Source organism: Mixophyes fleayi, chromosome 3, assembly GCF_038048845.1.
Source record: "Mixophyes fleayi isolate aMixFle1 chromosome 3, aMixFle1.hap1, whole genome shotgun sequence".
Taxonomy (NCBI): Eukaryota; Metazoa; Chordata; class Amphibia; order Anura; family Limnodynastidae; genus Mixophyes; species Mixophyes fleayi.
This window is the reverse complement of record NC_134404.1, coordinates 147,245,889-147,270,713: the sequence shown is the minus strand read 5'-3', so window position 1 is coordinate 147,270,713 and position 24,825 is coordinate 147,245,889. Positions and strand designations below refer to the sequence as shown.

General features: G+C 35.5%; 1 protein-coding gene across 1 annotated transcript in view; it reads left to right on the top strand.

Annotated features, from left to right (window-relative positions):
- Nucleotides 1–24,825, top strand: part of COL21A1 (collagen type XXI alpha 1 chain) — a 196,824-nt gene that overhangs the window by 137,219 nt on the left and 34,780 nt on the right. Inside the window, exons 13-19 of the mRNA XM_075202519.1 lie at nt 2,126–2,179; nt 3,699–3,752; nt 5,823–5,876; nt 5,967–6,020; nt 10,993–11,046; nt 17,020–17,064; nt 17,778–17,831. Of these exons, the coding sequence (XP_075058620.1) occupies nt 2,126–2,179; nt 3,699–3,752; nt 5,823–5,876; nt 5,967–6,020; nt 10,993–11,046; nt 17,020–17,064; nt 17,778–17,831 (369 nt within the window). The remainder of the gene's footprint in view (nt 1–2,125; nt 2,180–3,698; nt 3,753–5,822; nt 5,877–5,966; nt 6,021–10,992; nt 11,047–17,019; nt 17,065–17,777; nt 17,832–24,825) is intronic.

The following is a 24,825-nucleotide window of genomic DNA, read 5'->3' as shown; positions in this document are numbered from 1 at the left end:
TTAATTCATTTGTATTATACTGAAACGATACAATAAAATGTGCCTCTTTATGTGACTTAAACCGTTCAAGCTTTTGTATTGCTATCAACCTGTTGTCACTGTATAATACTACAGTTCTAAGTTATCTACTAGATGGACTACAACTATGTCCTGGAAATGGTTATTGTCCCAAATGGTAATATGGTATAATGTTAAGTTAAATGAAAAACATACATTTCACATTGTATCTGGTAAATCCAGCTCCAGCAATGTGTGAGGACAAAGCTTTCATGAGCTTTCACAGCAAATGTTTTCTGTTTGCTTGGAAATAACTGTAATTTTTTTCCAGTACATTGCTTGTCAAGTAAAATGCATATCTGTCCTCTAACACAGGAACACTTTATGCTCCATCTCTCCCATCTCTCTGTTGCCAGAACCAAATTCAGTAATTATACAGATGTGCCCTATTATTGCATTTGTTGATATACCAGCGGGTGGAAACTGCATGTAACACCACCCATATTGTACTGTCTATAAACTAAGTAATTCGATAGGTTCCATGAGTGCTGCTGTGGAGGGCCTCATTATTGAAGCTTGTCTTCATAGTATGTGAGGCACGTTTGGATCATTTAACATTCATAATAGTAGTTTATGCAGTACATGTATTTGCCATTGGAGGAAACAACATTTGTAGATACACCATAGCGATTGCCATGATTTTTACGTAGGTGAGGCTTGGTGTTTGGGGAAGAAACAGGTCTGTGACTCTGGAATTATCCCAGCTCTTGATTTTCTTTTAAATATCATGTCTCACAAAATCAGATGTCATTCTTGCATGTGGGGACAATGAAAGTTGCACACGTGCATTTAGCCTGAATATAAAAGGATTGATGTAACTAGTTACTCCCATAAGTTTATGCACAATGTTGCACCCATACAGTAGTGGATGCACTTCTCTATTTAAATAAGAACATTTGTACAAAAGAGGGGCACATGACCTCACAAGATGGCACTTTCGAGGCAGACCTGTATTTTTGTTCTGGTTTTTAAATGAGCTTTACTGTCCATTGCAATAGTGTAACCTAGATTGTTTTGAAGTTAGCTGGGTGGCAGCTCAGCCCCTGGAAGCACTGAACATGGCCCCGGGGCGATGTGGTCACTTTGCTTTGATACCCCTACTTCAAAAGTAGGGTGGTATGTTTTATAAGGTGTCAAACATATGTAGATGCTGATGACCATGCAGCCATTTGCTAAACTTCAATGACATTAGCAAGTAAATATTAACCTATGGGCATAGCTACTGGTGTAACTGGCACCCATGCTGCTCTGGGACCCTACTTAAATATTGCCCTGCTATATGAACCACACTGAAAGGGAAGTCCCAGAATGCAGTGCATGTGAGCCAACTTTCTGGGGCTCCAAAATAAAATTCTGCCCAGAGCGGGATGGCACCCTTATTGTGCCATCTGCTCTGAGCAACAAGTGCAGAGCAGAGTAGAGGCAGACGGCCAACTATGGGATCTACTCGTTTATAGTCAAGTCCCTGGTTAGTCCCATTGCATGTCAAACTTCCAACTATGGTTTTAAGTTTTTCAACATTATTTAAAATTGCATAACATATTTAAAACTTTGCATACACGAAATAGCTCTACAGTATACAATAAAGCCTTGTACACACTGGAATTTTACTTGCATTTTTATGCTAGTAAAATCATATGTTAAATGCAAATACATTTAGTATACATTATTACTAGAATTTATACTAGTATTTTAAAGACTGTTCTATGTTTCTCGGTGCAAAGGGAGACAAACTAAACATACAATAACAGTTCAAAAGCATAGATTGGGAAAAAAATGTCAGATAACCTGTTTGCTCGAATGTAAGGAAAATATTGAAAAAATTAATGATTTGTTGTAAGTGTGGATGAAATTGTTTTTGGGATTATTTTGAAGTCAATATGTAATCTGATCCCTTAGATTTTTCACTTCCTCTACTTAAACAGAACTTGAATAGTTGTTACTGTTATATCTTCTTTTTATTCATATTTTTCAGTACTGTACATTATGTAGTTTGCATTTTTAATATTTTTAAAATTAATACTTATGATACAGTTATTCTAAACATATTTTTCCCAATACAATGTAGGGTGAGCGTGGAATACCCGGTTTTCCAGGATTACACGGACAGCCAGGATCAAAGGTTAGAGCATGGACATTTTTTTTTCTAAATGATATGAATTAATTTTAGGTCTTGCAATTTGTAACAAGACAAGAGCTTTTGAGCACTGGATGCAGTCAAACAACTACAAAACTACAGGATTTTTTCTTGAATATAATTAGATTTTACAAGTAAACACAAAGCTTATAGAAAACTGCACAATAGAAATTGTAAATGATTGCACAGAAACAAAGAAACCAGTATTTTGCATATTCACTAAAAAAGCTGACAATGAAATGGTAGATCTGGTTGCTACTTTATCATATAATCTACCCGATTACTAGATGTAATACAATTGGTTAGTGGGCTGAAAATGTTAGGGGACTAAGTAGTGTAATGTTGCTTCTGCCTTTCCCTATGTACACTTCTCTCACTATTACCACCCTCAGAGCAGAGCCGTTAGTAGAAAGTACCTACAGTAGCCTTCCATAATTTAGCAATGCTTCTTCTGGAAATATTCATGTAGAAGAGGGCTTTAAAAGTTTGATATTTTAAATAAAATGTCATAATTTGCTATCTATAAAAATGATTAAATAATAGTCTTAAATTGTGTTTTCGCTTAGTATTCTGTACAATCCTTCTTATGACATATTACAATTACTGTAGTAGGCAACTTGCTGTCTACTGGCTGTGACATCCACCCTGAACCCTCTCTCTACTTATCCTCCTTTGAAGGTCACTCCATTAATCTGTTCTTTCCTCTTCACCTCTGTTTTACCATCATCTACTGCACCCCTGATCCCCCCTCCCAATTACCTGTTTGCTGCCTGGCTTTCCCACTTCCTCTCTGCTGACCGATATAAATTTATTTTCAACTACTTCAACATCTTATAACACCACTCTCGCTAATGCACTTAATGCTGCAGCCAGACCACCCCACCATCGCTCCACACTGCAACCTTAGCACTCTTCAGAGACCCGCAACCTCCAAAAGTTCTCTTGCTCTGCTAAATGCAAATAAAGGAAATCCCACTCTGACGCTGATGTCATCTTGCTAAACTAACCTAATTCAAATCCTTCACCTCTACCCTGTTCAACAACAATAGATGATAATGATGATTTACTGCATTGAATTGGCTGTATAACCCATACACTGACTTCAGCCTTCACGTCATGTAAGATGTTGCTCTTGGTTTTTACACAGTACACAGTGACAGTATTAGCACTAGCAACTGCACCGAAACCTACGAGCTTTGGGGGTTCTATTGCAAGCCCAAAACAAGTAGTGGTGTCAGGATATCTTGGTTTCCCTCTATGGCAGCTCCATTGTGGCCTATTTAAAAGTTGTAGGTGAATGCCCAAATCTATATGCTGTTGTCACTGCACAACACTATCAAGTCTCCATTATTCCATGTAGGGGCCCCTCGATTGTATCTGTATGACCAAGGGGCCATACAAGGGGCGCTGGGACTCAGAAGCATATATCTACACAACTGAGATGTATTTGTTTTTTCAATAGATATTTTTGCATTTGTTTTATTTTTCAAACTTATTGTCTTAGGGTGAGCGCGGACATAAAGGAGACAAGGGAATTGAAGGACTTGATGGAAAAAAGGTAATCTTAAAACTTTTTGGATATGTATATACAATTCTTTTACTGTACATATTTGAAGAAAGGATTAAGGGGATTATGGAGCTTAGTTACTGGTAAAATGGAGTAAATCAATACCAACTTGACTGCTTTATATTTGGTACTTACAAAATGTTATTGGTTTCTATAAACATTTTTCACTAATAAATATGTTTAATCATTTTGCACCAGAATTAATTAAAGTGGCAAAAACAGAAGAAAATGAAAAAAATCCAAGTGGGGATTATCTATTCATACATGTGAAATAGGCAAATGGGTCATTTATGCCGACCTACCCTGTACTATTTCCACTTCTAGTGATGTTATGATGATTGCACGGAAAGTAGTGAGTACTATGTAATACAGGATTGTGTTTGCAATGAGGCAGATGGAGGCAGTTGTACATACTGAGGGCACAAAATGTGGTATTTTAATTTTAAATATATTAATTTTCTTGCTGTTAAGGTCTAAATTACAAGAAAAAAAAGCAAAAGACAACTTTCTTGGCGGGTATAATGGGAATTAAAGTGGCACTATTTGTTCTCCATAGCATACACAACACTGCTACAAATGTTTATGTTTTTTGTGCAAGCTATTTGAATAGTGCCAATTAAGTTGCTGCCTAAGGCACCTAGTTTTACGTATTCTAAAAGCAAAGAAACTTATTTATGATGGATATGGTATTCCTGGTTTTTTCTGATACTTTCAAGCTGTGTGTTACTATTTTACTTCTTTTGGTCTGTTTGTTTAGCTGCAAAATAGAAATAGAAGACCCACCTACAGTCTACAAATAAGATTTTACTAGGAATCTGGTGTTATTTTGGTTAGAACACTAGAAATATATATGATATACTGGGGAACTGACACCAGTCACTCTTCTAAGTCATTAACAAAAAAGGGTTTCATCCTTACAATCCAATTTCATTCAATGTAAAAATGTTACCTGCACCGACTGGCTATATAAAATAAAAGCAAACCATATAGCTGGACAGGGGCACAACTAAAATGTCAAGAACATACTGTACTAGATACATTAAAGAAAATTAATTCAGTGCTAGGGTCTCACAAAGAACACATGCGTAACAATCCAACAATGCTGTCAAAATTATATCTGAATAAGGAACGTCTAAGCTCCCTGTGATGAAGCACATGTCTTGTTCACACGGACAGAAATGTTAAATGTGGTATTAATAAAACAAAGTAAGTCTTGCATGCTGTCTTTTGTGCATTGCATTTTTATCCATTATTTGCTTAAGGCCTCCTTCCCAATGGTGTCAAAATACATGTTCTACTAGGAGTTTTTAACACCAGAATACATTTAGATGAGTATGGGAATGGAACCCTTTAGTTCAATGTCCCCATACCCACTAGCATTTGCACTTGTGGTTGGAAATATTTGCATTGTGGTGACGTTTTCTGGACATACTGCCTGCTCCAGTGCAAGTGCTCGCTAACCATCGCATGTTACACACAATTGTGTTTGACATGAGGTGTCACTGGTGTGTTAAGCAACTAAAATGGGTAATAATAAAAACATAATGAAATAAATATACAAGAATAAATATGTGTACTTCCTATAGATGTGTTATAATAAGTTCCTGGATCTGTATGACAGGGGCTTCACATCACCAATCTGTCCTGTTGGGGATACAAAATCTGCAATAAAGTTGGATGTAATATAACAAAACTGTGTACTAATCATTTTAATAGTGTTAGGTGGTCACATCTTGTGTTATGTAGTGACATGAAGCATTATCTTCATACCAAGATACAACAGTTTTGAATGGAAGAAGCTTGAGCTGTCTGTACTGTATGGTATACTAGAGCTACCCGATAATTAGTATGTAACTATTTAAGCATAGTCTTCAACTTCAACAAGTCTTCTACATAAAATTGCCATATAGATTTAAAATGTATTTATGTACATGGCTGCATTATACCTTCTACATCTTTATTCCAAGAGTGTCAATGAAGGAGACTAAATTGCCATATTAATACAACAATTGTTTACTAATTATTGCAAATGACATTGTATCCTTTGCTTTTAACATTTAGGGAGTAAAAGGAGACAAGGGAAGTACTGGATTAATGGGAAAACATGGTAGACCTGTAAGTATCACTTCTGTAAAATGTGTCATTTTATAATATTAAACAACACAGGAGTTAACTTTTAGAGTTCTCATTCTTATCGTTTAACAGGGAGAGCCTGGATTATATGGAAAGGATGGCACACCTGGGTATCCTGGTTCAAAGGTAGCTGCATATTTTAAATAGATGCTTGTTTTAAAATCCCTATTAATGACAGCTTTAAAAATAATTTCCAATTAACCTTTTCACAATTCAATAATCATCACACTTTAACTCAGGAACGCTTCAACTTTATAAAAAATAAAAATTTTGATTGCTCTCCTGGTATCCTAAATTCAATATCTATTGTAACTCACATTACCTTGAAATAGGACTCTTATTTTTATCCAAAAATATATTTTTTTTCCTTAACAATTACCACACAATGCTGAATGTGCCAAATCTACCAACCTCCCGCTATTCTCTCATTGTAATTATTTTTTCTTGCTATGTGAATTTTTAAAAATGTAAAGTTACTTGGTTCTTTATCTTTTAAACTTACAGCACAATTGAAATCTACAGTAGTTTTATATTGGGATGCCAATTTTCAGAATACCAGCTGTGTGGTTGGCCCGTATGTCATCTATAAATATTTGTCCTCATTAACTTAGTCACATCAGTGGACAGGTCACGACCTTCCTCAGGACAGAGATCATTATCTCCTGAAATATTGTCTGTAGCTGTGAGCATTCTGATTATCTCATTGCTTACAAGCTGTTTTATCCTCATTCTCATGAATATTAGACGAAAAATGGTAAGAAAAACCTGCTCTGACCCCAGTCGAACCCACTTCCTCTTTTAGACATTTTTTTTCAATAACCATAAACAAATCAAAATCCCTAACCATATTTTCACAGAATGTATACGATAAAATAAAAGTACAATGCACATTTTGAAGCTCCTACATAGGAGCTCCTGGTGACCACCATTAGAGTGGCCTTCCACGTTATAGAAAATGTTTACAAATAGTTTAATGGGTTCACTGAACTACGCTTTACTCTTAGAAATTGTTTTGTCCATTGAAGCTGCAATATTTATGCCAGATCTGCATTTGTACAAAAGGGTCTGCTCATCTTTAATCCTACTGTCAGTCAGGGAAATGGTGAAAGAGATCACAAACTACATACTTTGGCTCCCTGTCTGTCCTTTGCATATGTCAAAGATTCAGTGACTGCATACATGTGAGCTTCAATTTATCCTAATCTTCTATATTTAGTTATATACAGCATATGTCTGTAAGACTTTAGTGGGCCCAACAATAATATCACATTCCAGGCATCCAGCTCCCATTGCAAAATACAAGGGAAAACTTGCTATGTTTGCCAAACATTGTACTTCTCAAGTGTTGTTGAAAATTAAATACATTCCACTGGTATAGATTAGGGTTTGTGAGAGATTATTACATTTTTAAAATTTAAAATTTATTTTAGGATAATTTTAGAGCTCAAGCTAGGACTGTGGTAAGGCTCTAATTTGGACTTGGACTTCTGGTTAGGTCTAGGCTTACAACTTATAAGTTAATATTTAAGACTTTGAGTAATGTTAAGGTAATATAAGGGTTAATACTTAAATTAGATAAGTTGAGGCCAGTATTTATATATCATTTTTAAACGTGAAGTTTTTAAATTTACATTTCCCATGAAAGAGCGTAATTTCCTCTTGCTCGTTTGCCCCTCTATTTATATGACCCTGAATGCCTTCTGAATATTGCGAAAATAACGGTGGATACATATTTATCTAAATTCTCACTAAAATGATTTTGGGTCTTAGTAGTTTTTAAGATGATAAATAATAAATCTATAACAAAAGTTGTCTCATATTCACTGAGTAAATACTACTAAATGAAAAGAACTCCTTGTTTAAAGAATGACAGATGAGGTATGCATATGTCTCAGAAAAATGTTAAGCTGAAATATTCATGTTACAAGAACACATGATCTAATAAAACAATTGCATGCAAGTTGTAAAATTTCCAGGTTTTCCCGAAAATATTTGGCACGGAGCACTGTCTTTAGAATGATAAAAAGGAATCAAAACATACAATTTAAGAAAGTGGGAAAATATTGAAAATAATTTCTTTTAAAGTTTAACTGGAATCTGGCACCTTTTTTCCAATACATAAAAGCAGAAGAAATGACCATCACATGTCAGTTGTACTTACCCATGCTGGTGTGATTTCTGCTAGCTATTTCTGTTCAGACCCTATCTCAGCTCTTTATTACACCCCAAAGAGTAAACCATGGTTCCATTTCTAAATTCTGTGCCCGCAGTTTTGACTAAAAAAGTAAAGAGATAATTAAGTTAGCAGTACCAAAGTTAGATTGTTAAAGAAGTTTGTTATACGAAATGCAAATTGATTCACGCACTTCATTTCCTATAATTCTAAATTACTCATTCTGTCTGGTACCTGATATATCTCCAGTGCTGTGAGTGTAATCAATAATCAGTATGTTCATCAGGTTTAGAGGAGTTAACAGTCTCCATAAATGCTGCAGGAGTTAATCAGGAGCCAGTAGAATGTTTTTAATAGAATTTATATTCAAATTCATTCATCAGATATATGTTAAATACTGCCTAGAACGCTCAGTGCTTGAGGCACTATTGAAATTGTTTATCACTTGTCCATTTACCTTTATACCAGGCTTGTGCTGGCATTTAAACCTCCCACACTTCTATCACCTTATCCGTGTATCAGTATCAGTTCTCTTGGCTATGGAGATGACTACTGCTCTTGACTAGTTTCATTCTACTGACCATAGATACCATAGATGGAAACTTGAGTACACCTTACAGTGGTTTCCAGTAACTGGTGTCTAGTATTACTGTCTAGAGCAGGCCTGGCCAACCTGTGGCTCTCCAGGTGTTTTGAAACTACAAGTCCCAGGATGTTTTTCCAGCTAATACACAGACGAGAGCTGGCAGGGCATGCTGCGACTTGTAGTTTCACAACACCTGGCGAGCCACAGGTTGTTCGGCCCTGGTCTAAAGCCTCAGAGTGTGACAGCTCCACATTTAATAAAAAGAGATACATATTAAACTAACAGCCCCAACATTACATTGTTAAAAAAGTAAATACATTTATTTCATAACATGATCAAATAAATTTCACCATGGATAATTTTAGCCCCCTCAAGCACATTCTCTATCCTCCCTCTCACTCTTCTTTCTTGACTTCCTTAGAATCCTCATTGCTCCCTCAATCCCTTCTCCACCTCCTCCCAGGTCTCCCCCAGCCAAGGTTTCCATTCAATATTTCCAACCTCCCATTAACCCCCCATTTTCACTGATTCACTCCCCACTATGGCTCTTTTCTTACCATAAGCCCAGGAGATGGCACCGTTCCTCTCGGCTCTTCTTCACTGGCAGCATAATGTTACATCTGGGATGCTTAAGGAAACTGAAAGATGGTAAAAAAAACATAGGTCATACCCAGCGGATGGTGCTACAGGGGCAGTTAAGCGCAGGGCTCCACTGAAGTGCCAGCCCTGCAGTGCCCGTATACCTGCACACCACCCGATCATGTCATCTATCTTATTACATATCATTTTCATATCATACATATCATAAATTGTGGTTTCCTTTCCAGAACACTAATTCAAATACTGAGTTACCAATTAGACTTTTCTTTTAGTATTCTATTTGTTTCATTCTATTTTATTTCCAAAAGTAAAGATATTTGTCCTAGGTAGTTTGAATGTGCCCAGCCAAGCACACTATACACGCTTACTAATAATTATAACCACCTCTGACCTTTGAAAAATTATGCTTTCTGAACAAATGACTTTACTTGGCAAGTAATTGTTATCAGATACTGTATGCTTAAATGTATTTTTATTTATTTACTGTATGATTGTCGATTTACAGACAATAAGTGTTTGACATTGTGTTCACAAACATTTAAAATTAAGTGTGTCAACCAATTTCTCCTCATTTTATGCATGTATTTCTGTTCATCGTCAACATTTATTTATATAGCGCTAGCAGATTCTGTAGCGCTTTACAATTGGAGCCATTGTTTTGACAGCTCCCTGACCATTTTGACACACCTGTATTGTTAACATAATCTAATATTCTCCTACTCATTTGGTCATCATCAACATGAATGACAGTTTTGATTACACATCTTAATGCCTTGTATTTTACTTGTTTTCCACATTTCATCAGAGTATCTGTGCCAAATATCTGCATGCAATTTAGTAAAGATATATGTTTTGCTGTTTGAAATCTTTATGAATTGAATGTGGCAATAAATGCTTGAAAGAAGCTCGTAAATAAGATTGATAGATCTTTAGTTTTCAAATGTCTGTATCATATAGACTTATACAGAATGAGGCTGATGCAGAGTGAGGACTGTGCCAGTTTGCGTAGCACATATTGTATGAAATTGCTCTGCACATACCAAGAAATGTGGTTGCTTTAAATGCGCTTATGCAGATATTGGTACTTACATACACTTACATTACGTACAGCAAGAGAGCTTTCACGCAATTGCAAAGAGGTCCAGACCCAAACTCAGGCACATATATATGTCTGAGAAGGCTAAATTATTTGCAGGTGGTCACGGTCAGATGCAAATAGTAGACGATGATGGTCCTCAGCACTAGCGAACCTCTTATGATTTGCTGTTTGTGAGTGCTCCGAGGACAAGTGCTTTCTTATTTGCTCGCACATATATTATGTTCTTGTGGCAGTGTTTAAGCAAACACTTCCCACATGAATTAGTTCTCCACTAGGTAAGCTGATGCTTATTATTCCTAGATAAAGAGGTGTAAATGAAGGTGGCATCTAATGAGATATTTACAATAGTCATCCAATCAGGTGTCACTTTATCTTACACGTCTAGCTCTGATGCATTATGTACCATGGCACCTCTGGTCTTCTAGGTGCCGGAAAGACTCTAAACTGAAGTACTTTCAGCATCACTAATAATTATTAATTATTAATTAATAAGGTACTTTTGATAATAAGATCATTTTCCCATTTTTGCTAACCCAAAGGGTACACATTACTGCAGGGGGGCATAGTTACACATCTTGTATATCTGTTTTTACACATAAACTCTTTAAATAATGACTTAATAATTTACATTTCTTTGAAGGGAGAAGAAGGGAAGCCAGGCTCCCCAGGAATGGAAGGTCAACGTGGATTACCAGTAAATATACATCATTAAAACATTTTCCATTTATCTGTTTTCATCTGTCTTGTGTTGCTTTGAGAAACAAGCTTGCTAAATATGTTTCTGGACTTCTTAGAGGTCATTAAATAAACATAACAATCACAATAAAATAGGAATTAAATGATGTCTCTTCACAAATGATCCTGAAGTCTATTTTCCAATATAATAATTTTACTGTTAACTTCAGAATGAATGTTTGGCTGTACATTTTAGTAATACAACAAACTTCTGAACATCTTATGACTCATCTGAGATTCAATCTACTTGTACTTGAAAAAAAGCATGACACTGCGAAGGCCCCTGTAACTCAGCAAAGTTTTTTGTTGGTAAATGGAGAACATTAGTATTTGGAAATAAGTGTGCTAGCTATTCTAGTATGTATAGCTGCTATAATACATGCTGTAACCACTGAATTCTAAAGTGTGTAAGGCATACAGGACATGTGATGTGACTTTGACACAATCCATACCTACTGTGTGTTCAAGTATTAAGATTCTAGCAAATACTTTTGAATTGGTGGAGATTTAATACTATAATGTCTGTAGCAGTACAGTGAATTTCTGTCTGTCCTTCTCACAAAGAGATGATGCACCCGCAAATGGTTTCACATACTCCCATCAATGCACATTTTCTCATACAATATTAAATATATGAATTTTATTTTTAAAACACGTTCAGGAAAAAGCAAGTTTTTGGCTGTATAAAATTAGACACTATAATTACTTAGCCTATATGGGTAGTCTTTATGCAAATATCCCCTGCATACCCATGTTTCAGGCAATTCTTCCAAATAGACAGCAATGAGATACACTAACCCAATCCTATGTCTTTGGATGTAGTCAGACAAGTTATGTGTACATGTACTAAATGATTATGATACTCAGTACCACTTTATTTTATGTTTTAAAAATGTCATTGTCAATACATAATTTGCCATAGGCTAGAAGCAGCTTAATACTGAAATGAAATGTCAGGATATATATGTGACCTGAAGTTTACTCAGAATATAAAATCAACCCCATGGGCCTGATTCATTAAGGATCTTAAATGAAGAGGATCCTTATTTCAGTCTCCTGGACAAAACCATGTCACAATGCAAGGGGTGCAAACTAGTTTTCTGTTTTGCACATAAGTTAAATACTGACTGTTTTTTCATGTAACACACACATATCAACTTTAAATTTCAGTGTACAAATAAGCTATCGAGTTTTTGTGTGTTACATGAAAAAACAGTTAGTGTTTAACCCTTGTGCAAAACAGAACACACATTTGACCCCTTCCATTGTAACATGGTTTTGTCCAGGAGACTGAAATAAGGATCCTCTTCATTTAAGATCCTTAATGAATCAAGCCCCATGTTTTCTTTTGGATGCCAACAAAATAATCTACATACACTTATCCTATTCATTTAGTTGAGTCAACAGTATGAATTATGGAAAAATAAGTAACTGGAAGCCAAACTGTTTTGGTGGAAAAATGAGGACTATCCCAAAGAACCTAGACACATGGAAGCCATGTGGGTCTGTAATTTGTGTTCACTTAATAATCCAGTACCTTTTACTTACTATAGGAGATTTTCATGATAGAATGATTTCAGTAACTATTGGTTAAAGTACAGCTCACCAAGGAGTGTGGTAATTGATATGAAAAGATAACTGTTCTGTAACAGTAGTATAGCTTAATTGGGACTTTAGAAAAAATAAAGTTGGTACACCATTTTCCACAACAATTTAAAGAGAAAAAAATTATAGTGTCACCTTAAATGTAAAGATTATGTCACTTTAAATGCATTTTATTTATAATAAAATAAGTATAGCTGCAGAAAATAAATAATCATCGGCTATTTATATAGCGTCACTAATTCGGCAACGCTGTACATAAAACTCACTCACATCAGTCCCTGCCCCATTGGAGCCTACCGTCTAAATTCTCTAGCATACACACACACAGACCAAGAGAGACTAAGGTCAATTTAATTAACCTACTAGAATGTCTTTGGAGTGTGAAAGAAAACCAGAGCTCCAAGAGGAAACCCACGCAACACTAGGAGAACATACAAACTCCACACATGGTCAGGAATCGATCTGATGACCCCAGTCTTGTGAGGCAGAAGTGCTGACCACTAAGCTATCATGCTTCAAATGTGCTCATACTCTTATTTTGTGTGGATAATCTGTAGTAGCACTAATATACCCATTTTCTTGTAAGTTTGCATTTGCATGATAGAAGTTGTTTATATACACAACAATAGCAATTGCTTTAACTAGTCCTTTGCTGCATGCCTCCAAGATTCCTACTTGGTTTTAGCTGACCTCAAGTCAATAAGGACAGGCATAGCTGCTCATAATGCAGCAGCCGAGTTCTATGCTGAGGCAACCTTGTAATTCTCTCAGCTTTGGCACCACTTGCTTTGGGTCATACAAATTCTGGCAATGCTTTTGTATCTCTTCTCTCTAAATATGAAGTATTTCATCTCTCTGAGTTGTACTGTGACTGACAAGTGAACTGAAGTCATATGGGCTCATTTGTTGATCTCCCCTACTGCAAGTATATTCAAAACTGTACAGTTTCATGGTAACACTTGTATGATGCCTCAGAGTGCTTTCTCTGGCTGGTGCTTCACTTGTCAGTAAGCTGGAATCCATCATGCTCCTCCTGATAATGCACTGACAACAAGCAGCTTCTTTCCAAGACTTCTGCTTGACAGCCATAGCTCAGAATAGAATAACAGAATGGCTCCGTTAGCTCTTCACATTCTTTACATGTCTCCTGCAGATTGTACAACTCACCTTACTCCTTGCTGTTCCTCTTTAACATCCTGGGTTGAGCTGTGGGTTGCTCAGTACCATCACAGATCATACTGAACATATAGTACAAAATAAAATCCAAATAAGTACATTACAGCAGCCATCTTACCAGGCACACACTACTATTAGGGTGAAGTCCCAAATGATGGGCTTGATTTGATTGTATTTTAGACCAATTTTTAGGATATCTCTAAAACATCATTAAACTGTAACATCCAGTTTTTGGTCAACAATTCAATAGTTGGTGGCAGGGACACTCTGGGCCTGACTCATTAAGGAAAGTAAAAAAAAATGAGTTTTCTCCTGGACAAAACCATGTTACAATACAAGGGGTGTAAATATTTTTTTTATTTTGCATGTAAGGAAAATACTGGTTGTTTTGTCACCTAGCACACAAATACTTGATATCTTTATGTTTGCTCTGAAATTTAAAGTTGATCTAGGATATGCCCTACCCTAACTATAACCCCACATCTTAAATTTACATTCCCCTCCAATGTAACATGGTTTTGCCAAGGTGCAAAGTTACTCATTGTTGGCTTTCCTTTCCTTAATGAAACAGGTCCTCTAGGTCTTATCTTTATCAGTGGGAGCCAGAACCATCCCCATACACCTTCACTTGCAACAGGACATCTGCTTAGGGCTTTCATGTGTCCTGGTTTTCCTAGTCACAAATCTTCTCAATGGAAATATGTAGCACTTGAGCAATGAACAATTTTCCCAGCAGACATCAGAGCCAAGATTAACGGAATTAGCAGAGATTGTTGTTTTGCTCTTTTACAGTTTTATGGACTACAGTACACATCAGGTCATAAATGTATCCATTTTCCCCAAAAATATGAGCCATCTACACATGTGCCTTTCAAAATACTAATCTTTCATGGAAAATGCTTTCTTCCAGTAGATCTATATATAAGACACAGTGATTTATTTGGGTCCAGGCCATACCCAAAGTCTCAAAGGTCTTGGTAGATGCAAAAACAGAAGAAGGAAACTTCAACTAAAAAAAAATATAGTCATCATAGAGAAACTTGGTCTAAATTTTCTTATGAACCAATGTCCTTGATATTTTAATATTAGTTGGGCCCCTGAAGTTTACTATCATAAGTGTGGAAGGGTCCGCTATGCCTTCTGGTAGCTTGGCTCTAAGTAGCAGCTTTGCTCTTCCTGGCTTGGTTTACTGACATTTCACAGTCAGAATATGTGTGGTTTAGTGTTTTCTAGTTTAGAAGTAATGTTGGAGTTGAGTCCTTTGCTGAGGCCATCACATGTCTCTGAAGTTAAACATTGAGCTTTTGCACCATTAGGTTTGAGTTATACTATATTTGTTGCTTAAGTCAATAGTGTCACTCCTCTATACACAGGTAGCATATCATACTTCTGAGTAATAAGGATTGAGTACTGTGACAGACAAGTAAACTAAAATCAATATATTCAGCCCTGTCTGTCAATAAGGATTTTGTTTGTTATTTTAGATTTTTATTTGATTAACTTGAACATAACAAGAGTAAATGAATTATTTTGAATAAGTTTTTATATTTATATAAACAATCTCACTCTTTTTCTAAATTCCATCAAAGTGGTACAAATAAGCAAGGTAGTTTTCTACACTGTGCTATAGAGCTTGGCAGAACTAATACAGCATCGCATTTGCCTATCCTGTTCCTTAATATGAGTCAAGGTGCTTAATTTCCTGGTTTAAAAGAAGAGCTGAAAAAAATTGGCAAAACTTTTCCGAGGAATATTCATGAAATTTGGCCTTAAGTGTTCCCAGTCCTACCCCAACCACACCATGTAGCAGAATGAAGTGACCATTGTCATCCCAGCAATACTCGTAGGCTAAAAATGCTGCAAAATGCAAATGTAAAAAACCGTGCAAAAATGTGCATTCCAAGTAATGGCAAAGCAAAAGCAGACCTTAAAAATTGCATGTCTGAAATGGCCTGTTCGGGAAAAAAAATTGGTTATCCATGAAATTTAGCCGCAAATTTATACATCCCTAGTTTAAAGACCAGATTATTTTCACATTGCCCTTAATTTAAATTTTTAATTAGAGTTTCTACCTCCCTAATTCCGTTAACTGTTTCTGAGCAGAATCATTCTTTTACTACTGTGCATTATCACTATTCCTCTAAGCAAGTAGGAATTTGATAAGAGTCCAGATACCTCTATTGGATGTTGTTTGTAGCTCTTTGTATAATGTTCTTTGGCCTTGTGATTTGCACTATCAAGTTCTCTCCATCAGAGAAATGGAAACTGGACGTGGTTTAGTATAGCAGATTTGGAACCCCAAGTGTCCAATTGTAGCCAGGGCAAATTTTAGCCCAGGGGGCAAGATTCAACTCAGCAGCATATTTTAATGCCCTCCTGCTTCCCAGCCCAGCCAGCCCAGGGCTTGGTTGTAGCGCATAAATGCAATATAATGAATAATAAACACTGATTTTTCTCTCTCTTGAACTAAGGGGTCTATTTATTAAGCTACCAGAAGCCAAAACTCCAGAAAAAACAAGTGTTTGGGCATTGCAGCTCTTCTTTCAATTTATCAAGGGGTTAAAGCAGAAATTTGTGATCACTGCTGCCATCCCCATAGAATTCTGCGATGTGACCTAATTGATCAAGCGTTGAAAAGTTTTGCTTTTCGTTGCCAGCTATAAGAAAGCTAATGCCATCTCAATATGGCGGTAGCTTACCTTTCCAATGGAGTCTATAGTCATCCGTTGTCAACGGAGAAGCCTATCTGGATCTAACACTATGCGCATGAGCGGCCTTACCTGCCCATTTGCTGTAGCCACACCGGGATCACTTTCTCCTTTCGCTGGCAGTGTGAAGGAGTGATTAGTTAGTTTAGGAGGGGGATTACCCAGGGCTTGTCAATGAGCACTGGTTTGTTAAATACCAACAGCAGTACATTTGTTATTGCTGTGGTATGCATCAATATAAAATTATACTTACTACCCCTCACAATATTTCAAAAGCCTGAAAAGATCCACTTAATAAATTACTATCCATTGTAATGTATCACAATGGCAACATTCCCGGAATTCTTCTTCACTTAACTTTGGTTTATAAATATTTGTAGAGATATTTATTACACACAACAATAACTAATTGTTACACTTTTTTTTTGCCTGTATCATTTTAGGGAATACCAGGAATTCCTGGAAATGATGGTTCACATGGAGAAAAGGTATAGTATGGCATTGTAGATTTATTGAAGCTATGGTATATGCATAAATTGTTCTTCAATATCAGTCACAATTTATCTTAATTTGAGGCACAGCAATAAGGTGCTTTATGCTTTATGTTTCACATTTGGCTGATTTAGTAATAGCATTATAATTATTCTTAATCACATGCTGTAAAATATACATTAATCAGATGATTGGCGAGTTAAATAACTATTTATGCAAAAATTAGTTAAACACAGATATTAAACTAAAGGACTTTTTTTAGGGTTTGCACTAAACAAATTTTGGTCAACATATTTAGAGTGGTAATTCTCTTGTACTTTGATGATAGAATTGTACATTGATATATATATATATATATATATATATATATATATATATATATATATATATATATATATAAATACACTACATGCGCCATGTTACAACTGGTCATTACATCTTACTTTTATTCTGTGTTGAGTATGTTTCTAGAAAACAAAACTGTAGTGTGTTGCAATTAAATAAAACACAGATCACACCAACTGTTGTAAACATGAACACATTTTGCTCTAATCTTTACAAAACTCAGAAAAGGTTGTATTTCAGGGTTTATTTTATAACAGCTTATGAAGGGTTTTAACTGTCATAAGGTCAATTCATGACTAACTAAAATGTACTCATGTTCTGAATATAATGATCTCTCTTTTGTTATTATATGTGCATTTTCTAGGGTGAAACAGGACCTTCTGGAGAACGTGGCGTCAGAGGATCTCCTGGGATTCCAGTATGTCTATAAAGTTATACGCGTAGCTTACCTATATTTATGTAAGACAGATAAACCCAACTAAGTTAGGGAGCAAGTTCAGTTGGCATGTCATGAGAGGGACAGTCGATAAATGTATAAGCCAAGCATACATTATTTTACCATGATCAATATGGGTAAACAATTGCTAAAAAGTAATTGACTTTAAAAATATATTAATATTAATAAAAGTGGTAAGGCTCAAAATTGATTAGAAGATGGTAAAAACTAATGGCTAATAAAAATCAAATCAAATGAAGAGATGGAGATGCATGGACTGTTTTGGGATTCAGAACTTTGCACTGAAACATCATTCTAAAATATGTAAATACAGTTTGAAAGAAAGAAAAAAAATATTGTGGCTGTTAAAAAATTTGTGCAGACTAGAGAAAGACTTAATTGAACAAACTGGTTAGTAAAATCAGTTGTTGGAATTAAGAAACCTATCATCAGGATATATATGCTCTGACATTGTGTAGGAATTCCTTGGGCATGAAAAAGAGAGAATAATGAAATAATAGAGCAGAGTGATAAATAAAGCATACAAAAGCACGTATAATGTATCCCCAAGAAAATGAAGAATGGGAGACGGAGAGGTATTATCACTTTTAATATATTCAAGTTAGAGAGCGTGGGGTATTCAAACCCATACGGCAATAAACAGCAATAATAGGCATGAGTACAGGGAAGATTGATTGGCTTCCTTGGTGATCATATTTATATTGAAACCATTTCATCAGTTGACAAAGTGGGGAACTGTTAACCAAGATTAGTAAATATAATGCATTAGTAAGAAAGGGAAGTTAAGAGAAAATGTCTAACTCAAAACATAATGTAATATAATTTTGCTTATGCAATAAAGGTTAAAAGCTGCAGAGATAGCCAGCAATGTTAATAGTAGTTTAATTGGAAGTGATAGAAGCCTGACCTGTAAGTTATCATAAGCATAAAAAGTGGTTTATTCTACTATACTCTTTAACCTTCATTTTACATATACACTGCTGCACTTATTTATACTAAATGAACATAAAGTATTTAATAAAGTAAGCTCTTGGAAAGAAAGATAAACTCACAAACCAAACATATGATTAATTTCATTCAAACATATGGCAGAGAATGCAATACAGATTTAAGCAATGAAGATGAACCCAGGGGGTCGTTTTTAATTATCGAATAAACTTTAGGAGAATTGTTAATTTCCACTTACTGTCTGCTGTATCCAACTTGTAAGGTTTCCAGATTACAACTTTTCTTCTTACTTAATTTCTGTGCAGTGTGGTCTCTACTGGAGATGTGTCTTGTATTCACATAGAGACAACTATTTCTCAAAAATAAACTATAGTACAGTAGACCAAAGCATAATGTAATAGAAATGTAGACTGAGAAAGGCAAGAACACAAACTCTCCTTATCTCCTCCATTTCCATGCAAGCTGCCCACTCCACAATTACTAATTAACATATTTACTTCACATTTCCTTAGTTCAGTAATTCTCAAATACTCTTCCAAGAAAGTTTCAAGACAATCTGACTCTGAGAGCGAAACAACAAATGCCTACTGTCCCAACTACTGAATTTGAGAAACTTGTATTATGCTATTAATGTTGTGGCACATTGTTTTACACATAGGTGCGTCCTGTAAAATAATCCAACTGACCCATATGGTGAACAGTCAATACTGTATCTATGATCCTTCCAACTAGAGATGTATTTAAAATAAAGATTAGATTTTGACAATAGAACGATAATGAATATATTAGAATCTTTCCATCGTGTTGTACAGCCATGACATATAATTCAGACTCATGTGTCAAATGTATAACGCAGCACCCAATTGTCAAGCATTTGACAGAGCCACAGCAGCCAGTGTTTTTCCATCAAGGACAATGTATTCTCTTTTCAGGGGGATTCCATACATTATATTACGTCTGGTGTTTTGTATACAGTAAGAGGTACACCAACTGGTACTACTGTTGGATAATAATCACAGTGTTATCACTACTTCTGGAACAGATGCCCACTGACATAATAACCAGTGAGAGATGATAGTACCTGGTGCAGGACATATATGATCTCTGATGGTAAAGAGAGCCAATTTTTTTTTTATTATTGTGGTGCATCCAGTAATAGGAAGTGACGAGGCACCCAAAACTAATCCAGGTACTAAACCATGTTGTTAGGTGGACCTCATTTTTGTTTCAAAAAGTAATTTTAATCCCTATGTGCCTTTTGTTCCTGAACGATTACCAACTAAAGACTCTGGAAATCCAATCATCTCTTCTATTGTGACTTAACTATGAAAAAGTTTAATCCTAAAACAACACACACTTAACACTCACACATATAACACCTACATTGTCACAATCCATCCGTCTTTAACATCTCTCGTTAACACTGTGGAGATCTGCACTCTTGCTTCCTGTATGCTGTATGCCACCTGGCATCATGTCTGTTCTTATGTCTGCTCATGTCTTGACAGCCTGGTGTTTTATCCCTGCCCCCAGTAGTCTCACATGCTGATAGCATCAAGCTCTCCCCTTTAGTCTATACCATGTTTCTTCTGACAAATATTGCTTGATTAATCTCTGCCCTCCCGTGTCCAAATGTCTCCCCTCCCACTTAAGTCACATCTGACTGTACACGTCACATTATAAAAGTCATTTGCCCATTTATATTAAATCAGCCATATGTCTCTTCACATTTTACTAGCGATGTGTCCACATCACTTTATATCTGTCAGACACATTCATATTAAACTAGATACCAAACATCACAGTTCACTAGTATCTGCCCATATCACTTTATCATATCCTTGTACCAGCCTGTGCTTTTTTCAGATTGTACCAGCCTTTTGCCTCTTCACATTATACCAGCCATGTGCATTACATGTCAGCCATGTCCCCACACATCCCAATATACCTATCACGTTCACATTCCAACTAAAATTATACCACCCATGTGCAAACCACAAAACACATTATACTGTGCATGTGCTTTGCACTTCACCTAATAATAGTCATTTTAGCACATTATTAGCGACATTGTATTATGCTAGCCATGTGTCCACATTTTTTTACAAGCCATGTGCCCAACCCACATTTTATTATGCCATGGACTCACCCAACATGTTAGTAACCAGAGATTTGCCAAATCTACATCACTTTTCTACCATCAGTTAAACAATAAAGATATGATTCCAATAGTGATTCTCCAAATCTGGGATATAGTTTAGTTTCTGGAATAATTCATTCAATATTTATAGAATTGGGTGTTATCAAATCCTTTTCCATCATCTAACCAAGACCAATAAGGCATCTGCCCATTGATCTAAAGGATCTTTATATGGGTCATCACCTTCTCTGTTATATCCTATTAGCATTAAGTGCTCATAGGTCTGAATTACACCAACAATGTCACTTCTTGCAGGCACCTCATGTCGCTTTCAGAGTCATTCAGGACTAATGAGTACTTCCTCAGTCCTGAGTGACTCTTAAACATTGAGAAAATGACGGTGAAGTGCTGGTTGGTTCAGAAGAGGATTGGTAAATTGCTGGGGAGTTGTTTCTGTCCTACAGTCAGTTGGAGGAGTATCTGTGCAACAGGGTCTTAATCAAACTGTCTGCTGGGCTAGCAGTGGAAATTGTGCACAATTAGCTGGCCCTGACAGACATAGGAGAGAATGATATGAGGTGTGGAGGGTAGGGGTTTGCTACCCTTGGCAGCTTGTGTTTGCTAGTAATTGGTGGAACTAAAGCCACTTTTTGACATTAGTATATACCAAGGCTGTGTATAACTGAGCCGAAAGATAAACATGACATAACTGGAGTGTTTACACCATGCACTCTTTATTCCTCTTCAGCAGTTTTTATGTTAGGAGGGAGGTGCTTCTCTAACTAAACTAGTAGACAGTGACTAGCAGCCTGTTAGACTGGTTTTGTAGAAATACACAGTGTGGATTGATTGATTTATACACAGGGTAGGAACAGTGACGTCACAGCATCTCAGTCTCCGCTTTTTGGACTACAGCAGATCCCATCAGGATGCTGTTTTAACAATGTAGGAGGAGCTTTAGCTGTCTATAATGGAAGGTGAAGGTTGTACTTTTAACAGCCCTGCAGTGGAATATTTGGTTAACACTGAATAATGTATTTTGCACAATTGTACAAATTAAATTATTTAATACTTCATCATCATGAAATAATAATATCTGGATTTTAAACACTATACTATATAACATATCACTTTACCACTTGCAAATATGAATTGAGAACTGATTTAGCATTGTTCGATAACACCAGAAGATACTAAATTCATAAATATTCCAATAAAATTCTCAGATGTTTGCCTTGTTTGATCGCTTATGGTTGTCTTCTGTTTCTGTTCATATCTTATTACTTTAATTCAGATAGCTGAATCTCTAAATAGTTTATAAACTTGTTTAGCAGCTTTTGTAATTGTTGGATGGAAAAAGGAGCTTGAACTAGAAATAAGAATAGCTACATTAACTCCATCTGGAGCAAGACATTGGGGATTCCCTATTGGAAAATTTGACTTTGGAATAAATGTTTTCTATTCCAAATTATTCTTGGAAGTAACAGTCTCTACAGGGAAACAACCAAACCATTAATAGACATCTTAATAGCAAATTTCTGTTAAATGCATTCAATGCAAAAAGTATATAAGGAATATGGTAATATATTTAGGTACATATATATAGACACTGGAAATTCAGATTTTGTAGCTCAATTTAGATTTAAGAAAGAAAAAAGAATCTTCTTAAGTTTATGCCAAAATGAATATAATATAATGGTTCTTTTTCTTTTGATTCTTGAAACAACTGCTTGATATAAAGTAATTCAAATAAGTAATTCACTAATACATCTAAAACAGCAAGCTTTAATTAATAATAATAATGGTTATTATACAGTAAAAGCTGTCATTATATGCTCACATAGTTATAGAGTAGTACAGGCTAATGTGTACTTAGTGTTAGTGTAACCATTTGGGGCCACAGGCTGTGTGAAAGTGTGAAGTTCCAGCAAAACAATTTTCATCTTCCACTATTGCTTCACTATTCCACTGAATGCCATTGTGCATTGTAATTCTATATTCATATTTCATGGAATTGATAGTCTAAAGCTAGGACTACAACTGGCAGTTCATTCAGCTGAGTGGGATAGGGATTATAATACATGTGACAATGCTGTGTAGCCGACCATTTGAGGGACATAGTAAAGCATAGCCCTGGCCCAACACCATTAGTTATAACACAGTTGAATTCAAAATGTGCCTTGTAAATGAGAGCAAATTTTAAGTGCTTAATAGATAATAATGCCAGGATACTTTTAATATTAGTCATTGATACTACAAGGAGCATAATCTTTAGGACAAACTTATATTTTTGTATAAATGAGACTCACCATGGTGAATTTCTCCATCTACAGTATTTCTACAGCTACACATACAGTATTATTTACATGGTGTTTTTTGAAGTGGAGAAATAAAACTTGATTATGTCATATTTGCATTGTAGAAAGACTAATGGCCAAACGGGTGGAAATATTATTTCACTAGAGAACAGTTTCAGTACTGGTTTGGAGTTATCAGATTTTGAAATGGATAATCCAGTTGTAAACCTGTTGGTTCAACCTAAACATTGCCTTTAAATAAACAGATGAAAAACATTGCTTTTATATGCATGCCGGACATGGGGAACTTTGCTTAAAAGCATGATTACTGTATGACCACTTGCTATATTCTGTTATCTCTGTACCTAGATCATGTAGGTGAAAGAATGGCAGGAGATCTCACATGATTTTTAGGAATTTGTGTCTAATAATAATCAGTATTATTGTTATTCTTTTTGTTAACCTGTCTTTAGTAAAGCAAAGATAGTGATCTTTTTAATAAAAAAAAATATAAATTAAATGATGCTACTCGTACATAATACAAATTGCTATATAATAAAATACACCCATTGATCACATTCCTGATTTGGGCTAGAGAGGTACATACATATATTTTTCTCTAGATGTTTCTACATTAATTTTTTTATTCTTTTACTCAAATGTTTACAACTAAAAAAGCTAATTCTCATTTCCAATATTATACAAATGTCAAAACATTTAGACATTGAAACTAGAACCACCTACATCAATACTCACTGTTACTGCAAATGCCTTTGTCTCAGAGTGGTTTTACTCTGTCAATATTTGTGAATTTACCTTTCTTTAACTAGATTGACAGGTGAGTGAGTCTACAGTTTACTCGTTAAGCTGCCAGTTTTATTTTTCAGAAGTGTTGTTTAAAAAGATGTAGTATTCTAAAACTTTACAGAATGGTGGAAGATAATATTGCTAAATCCTCAACTTCATTTGGGAGCTACCCCCATTAGTGCCTCAGCATGACAGTTCAAAAGCCCAAATATAAATCATAAGATGCATGGTTGCTGATTGAAAGCCAAAGTGCTACTGATCTACAGGCTGGTCATAAATGACTTGTTAAAGTGAATCTTTCCAGATGATCTGGTATTTGGTTAAGTTCCATAGCGCTCAATATTTATTACCATGGCTATGGCCCTTCACCACTATGTGGGATACTTGGAATGTTTCTAATTAGAGAGAAACAGTGGTACTGAGCATATTAATCTTACCTATATACACAGATGCTAAAGGTCATTTGAAAATATTGCTTTTCGTGATAGATTTTCATAAAGCGCTGAGTCCATTTATATACAGAGAAATTGATTAATTTGATGTTTTAATGCATGTTTTTAACGTGTTGTTAATGTATAATAATAAATGGTTATATTTTATTTATTTAGATAAGAAAGCTGTTATATATTATATTATATTCTTATTATATTGTATTATTCATGATCTAGATATTAATTACTTTTGCTTGTCCATCATGTTTAATCTTTTAGAAGTTTCTTTATAATAAATATATATGTTATCACTCACTGGGAGCAGGGCACTA